The 5,087-nt window shown below is 56.1% G+C and overlaps 1 protein-coding gene across 1 annotated transcript in view; it reads right to left on the bottom strand.

The window, feature by feature from the left end:
* Nucleotides 1-1,293: 1,293 nt before the first annotated feature.
* ATN1 (atrophin 1) overlaps nucleotides 1,294-5,087 on the bottom strand; it is a 7,870-nt gene continuing 4,076 nt past the window's right edge. Inside the window, 5 exon segments of the mRNA XM_035894614.1 lie at nucleotides 1,294-1,327; nucleotides 1,893-2,073; nucleotides 2,357-2,500; nucleotides 3,796-4,513; nucleotides 4,622-4,844. Of these exon segments, the coding sequence (XP_035750507.1) occupies nucleotides 1,294-1,327; nucleotides 1,893-2,073; nucleotides 2,357-2,500; nucleotides 3,796-4,513; nucleotides 4,622-4,844 (1,300 nt within the window).

The raw sequence follows: 5,087 nt of genomic DNA, 5'->3' as shown, positions 1-5,087 counted from the left end.
CCCGCTGCCAAGGCGAGCCCCTCGCCGCGGCCGGGCCCCCTGCTGGCCCCGGTAAAAAGAAATGAACACAACGGAGTCTCTTTCCGGAAGGGTTTTTTTTTGTTTGGTTGGTTTTTTCTTAAGAGCTTCATATATATATTTATATATATAAATTATTAGAATGTGTGTTGGGGCTGGGGAGTGCGTGGGGAACTTCGTTTGGGTGTTTTCTCCATAGCTGGGTTGTTGGTTGGTTTTCTTTCTTTTCCTTTTAATGGTTAAGTAAATATATATATGGGGACCAATCGAGAGATACAACTGTGAAATCAGACACGCACGCGGGGGGCAAGGGGGTCACAAGTTGCTACATAAAACTGCCACGTCTAATAGGATGTGCATGAGTTAAAAGTACATCAATTGGAATGGGTGAGGGGGAAGGGGGCGGCCACCATCTCAAGGACAGTCCCAGGACGCGGTACGCTCGGCCACAGCAACGCTCCCTGCGGGGCTCAGGCAGGGTCATGGTGGTGACTGCAGTCTTGCAAACAGTCTCCTGGTGCTTTGCACCTCGTGGCCGTGCCCGTGCCCGTCAGCCATGGTAAAGCACAGCCACCATCTTGCAAACGGTCTTTGCGGTGCTTTGCACCCCGAATGGCTGGGACCGGTCCCCTCTGCAGGCAGGAGCAGATGCTTTTGAAGGGGTCCCGTAACGCTTTGTTTACATCTGAAGGGAAGCTGGAGAATGGGAAGCCACTCTGGCCAATCTGAAAAAGTTCCACGTTGCTTTCCTGTATCGCTAAGCAGTATCTTACACCTAAAGGGGGGTGGGGTGAGAGGAGGCTTCTTGAAAAAGGGCTCTGCTGGGTTTTGAGTTACTTCTTGGCTGCACCTCCTCCCTGCAGAAGCAGAAAAGGCAGCAGCATCATGTACACGAAGTCCTGCAATGCTCTGCACCTTTTATTTAATGCAACTGTTCCCCACAACAAAGGATGGAGCTGCTGCCATCCTGAATTCACATCAGTCTCTGTCTTTTTGAGCTCCATGTAATGCCGATTCTGTTTTCTTCAGAGCTCCGCTGGAATCACGTACCGATTGTTTCATGTCCGTTAGTGGTGTTTCAGTCCCTCCCCATTTTCTCTCCTCCGCTTTCTGCTCCCAGGATGCCATCCTGTACTTTTTCTCCCATCTTCTCTTGCACTCCACTACATGGTGGGATCAGGATGTGTCACTGCAGCTTCCCCTCCCCCAGGATTTGGTTGATTGATTGCTCCTCTTGAAAGACATGATGATGTCACGTTGATAGTAGAAGTCCATTTAAAGGGGTTTGTCACTTTCTTTCTTCAGGTGGCTAGGATAAAGAAGAGGAACCAGGTGATTGTGTGAGAAAAAGGCCATTTAGGATCTCCCACTGCCTTTTGACAGTCTAGACCCGCACGCCACTGCTGGCTTGGGAAGTTTTGCAAATCCTTGAGGAGACGATATTGAAAAAGTACAACACTGCACCTCTCTCTTCCCCAACGTGCTTCCCCATGCACTTACGAAAGCCTCATCTCGGCAAAAGCATCCAACCCCTGTGAACGGTTGGTATTTTGGCAGGGGTATCAGTCCATATTAGCATGTGTGACACAGGCAAGTCTACCCACCCCTCCTCCAGAGGAGAGGAGCCGAGACCCCGCGTGAGATTAGCCACCGAACAGCCACGTGCCAAGAATGACCCTCCTGGCAGCCAACCCACAGCTGTGCCCCAGTGGCAAGGCACCCTGCTGCCAGCTGTGGGCTCGGGCCGACTCGCCCACTTCAGGGGCAATGCTTCCCCGTCCCCACTGCCTCTGCCACCCCTGGGCCAGGAGGTCTACTTGTGAGGACAGAGCGGTCTGCTCATCCCAGGCCACGAAGAGAGCAGGGCCATGCACCTGTAGTAATCCTCCTGCGTCGGGAGCGGCACACCGTGCAGAGGGTGGTGGGCGTGAAGCCACTGCTGCTGTTCCAGAGCCAGGCGCTGCAGCTCAGCTGACTGCGCGTGCATGGCCTGGAGCTGATGTGCTGCTGACATGGGGGCGGAGAGAGAGCCCGGCAGGTCCCTGTAGGGTGCAGCTGCAGCCAAAGATGAAACAGAGAATAAACAAGTTAAGGTAAGGGCTCCATCCTCTCCCAAGGCCCCACAGCTCAGTCAAGACTCCACTGTGCTTTCTTTCCCAGCCCTGCCCATGTGCAGGGCTGGCTCATCCCCTGATGGTGTAGGCCTGTCCTACACCGTGCCAGAGCTCTGTTTAACAGACCTCAGTTTGGTCCTGTGACCCCCCCTTGACCGCCCTGCCCCTTGGAGCTGTGCTGATGCTCTTTAGAGAAGACCAGCAGTCCCTGAGAGCATCCTTACCAAAAAGCTGGTGGCGCAGCACTTCATTCTCATGTAGAGGGTGAGGCAGGAGAGGGTTGGGGATGGTTCCAGCTGGGTATGGTATCCGGGTGAGGTGTGATCCCGAAGCGAGTGGATCGATAAGAGGGTGAACAGAGGCTGAGGCTGGAAAGAAAAAGGTATCACAAAGTAATTGTCCCGTGCTTTGTAAGAGATAACATGGAGAAAGGCGCAAGGCACAACAGAACAAACACGGAGAGGGTCAGTGTGTCTTAGGGATGGAATGATTTCAAGGCTAGACAACACAGTGTCTTCCAGTGTCCTTACTCTCTTTGCCTGCACTGAATTTCGCATGAACCAGTCCAGCATAGCTCTGTCCCTACACTCTTTGGGGAGAATTACTGCTCCTTAAAGTCAGTTCTGCAAGGACCTGCTCTGCAATCACATCTGTACCCAGGATCGTGCCACCCGAGCTGTCATTCGTGTGCACACTCATATCGGGTGCTTCCATTTCCAGGTCTCATCCAGCACAGATGCTCAGTGCCAGGCACTCAAGTTTGCCAAGTACTACCCAAGGCTGAAATGCAAGGGACTATTTATATGGAAACTGCTCTTCCCAGCATTTTGGACTCACTGCCAGAGTGCTGGCTGGAGGTGCCCAGCTACGGGGCATGGGGTCCTTTGTATCTGACGCCATCTCTGAGTAGCTGTGGCTGCTTAAGAGTGGGTGTCTGTGACTCTGCCACCAGATCCCACTGACCGCTCACAGTACCTGAGAGGGCACAGCACATTTTCCTACTGTATCGTAGTTTGGGCTTCGCTTCCCTGAGATTTTCATCCCTAAACTTCCTTTTTACTTTGCTTTCCTGTAGGATGTGGAAATGGAAGGGACCACCACTCAATTCTGAAGGACAGCAGCCTCCAGTTCCTTACAATTAGCCCATCTTCTCTCCCATCCCATCCCATCCCATCCCATCCCATCCCATCCCATCTGCAGCAAGAGCCACAGGAGCAAACTAGAGAACCAACATTTCATTAGTCCTAAGAATACTGTTGAAACGGTCATTAGCAAGGCTCCTACTCCCTCTGCAGACCTGAGGGATGCAGGTCACAGCACCACCAACCAGGTAGCCAGTGGGACCCCAGCACTCATACTGCATCCCCAGAGATCCAGAACTAAGGACATGGTGCAAACAACTTTGCTCACCACTGAGCAGCAAACTCACAGATGCCCCAATATTTGCAACACGTGTCAGTGTCTTTGGTGGGATGGGAGCGAGGGCAAGGCTGAATGGCCACGACGTTGACCTCTTCTGGCTGAAGAGGTGGATCTGGGGCCTCAAAGACTAGCCTCAGCAGCTTTTGGGCTTCCCCGGGGCCAGAGGGAGGGAGCACAGGGAGGGCGCAGTAGGAGGGAGAGTGGGGCTTTGTGCAGGGCACCATCACTGTGGGGTCCTTACCTGCATGTATGGCATCCTGCTGGTGGAGATGGAGGTGGGAGTGGATGTGGGAATGCTGATGATGATGAGGTGTCACATTGAGCATCTGCAGCCGGGCCAGAGGGTCGTTGCTGAGAGCAGCCACCCGCTCGGCGTGCTGGCGCTCAGCCGCCAAGCGCTCGGCGTAGGACATGTCGGGACGAAGGGTCGGGCCAGCTGCCAGCGCCAGCCTCTCCCGCTCCAAGTGGCCCAGCCCTGGGTGGAAGGGAAAAGCAGGATGAAGGCCGGGGGCCGTCTGCAGACTCAGCCCACCGTGGCGTGGGAACGGATCCATGGCAGCAGCTGGCACGGCATGGAGCTGCTCCAACTCGGCTGGCTTGACTTCAAAGCCAGGCTTGAGACGTTCACGCAGGTCCCGGTCCCTCAGGTCTCGTTCGCGGGCTTCCCTCTCCCTCAGCTCTCGCTCCCGCGTCGCTGGATCGCTGCTGTAGATGGCCGGCACGTTGTACCCCAGCAAGCCTGGGTCGACCGCACCCAGCGGCACGTAGAAAGGGTGGTTGCGGTTGCTGGGGGACATGACGTGGGGCCGTGCATATTCACTGAGGGTGCGCAGAGCTGGGGTGTCGGGGCCCAGGTAAGGGGGAACAGTCGCTACAGCACTGCCCTGCTCAAAGGAGGGGCGGTGGGGAACCGGCCCGAGGGACGAGCACTCAACCGGCCGGCCCTCCTGGGCCATCTTCTGCAAGAGAGCAGAGAGACCAGCATCAGGGCCCCAGCAGGGAGCGGCTGGGTGGGTCCTTGAGCATCCAGCCCGGCTGCGCTGCGGCAGTGGTATCCCCAGACCTACCACGCTCCTCTCCAGCTCCCGCTCCTTCTCCCGCTCCCGCTCCTTCTCCCGCTCCCGCTCCCGTTCCCGCTCCTTCTCTTCCCGCGCCTTCTGCTCAGCCTCTCGCCGCACTTTCTCCACCAAGTCTGCCCTTTTCTTCGCCAGCTTGGAGCCGTCGAGGGGCACAAAGTACAGGTCTGTGCGGGAGCAGGAGTTGAAGCCACGGTCCAGGTGTTTGTTGAATCTGGGGGTGAGAGGCAAAGCCTGTCAGTGCAGGAGGGGCTGCAGGGCAGGGATGATGGGGATGGGGACAGGGGCAGGCAAAGCTGAGCCCGGCACTGTGGGAAAGAGAAAAGCATCATGGAAAAAGCAAAAGGGTGCAGCTGCACCCCATGCTCTGAGTGGCCTCCCCTTCCCCCCATATGTTGTCCCTCCCCAGCCTGGGGACACCCCCCAGGCTAGCCCCACAGCCGCCCCTCCCCTGGCT

The sequence above is a fragment of the Egretta garzetta genome, unplaced genomic scaffold (genome assembly GCF_000687185.1).
Source record: "Egretta garzetta isolate BGI_Z169 unplaced genomic scaffold, ASM68718v1 scaffold85, whole genome shotgun sequence".
NCBI lineage: Eukaryota > Metazoa > Chordata > Aves > Pelecaniformes > Ardeidae > Egretta > Egretta garzetta.
This window is presented reverse-complemented; position numbering and strand designations above follow the sequence as displayed.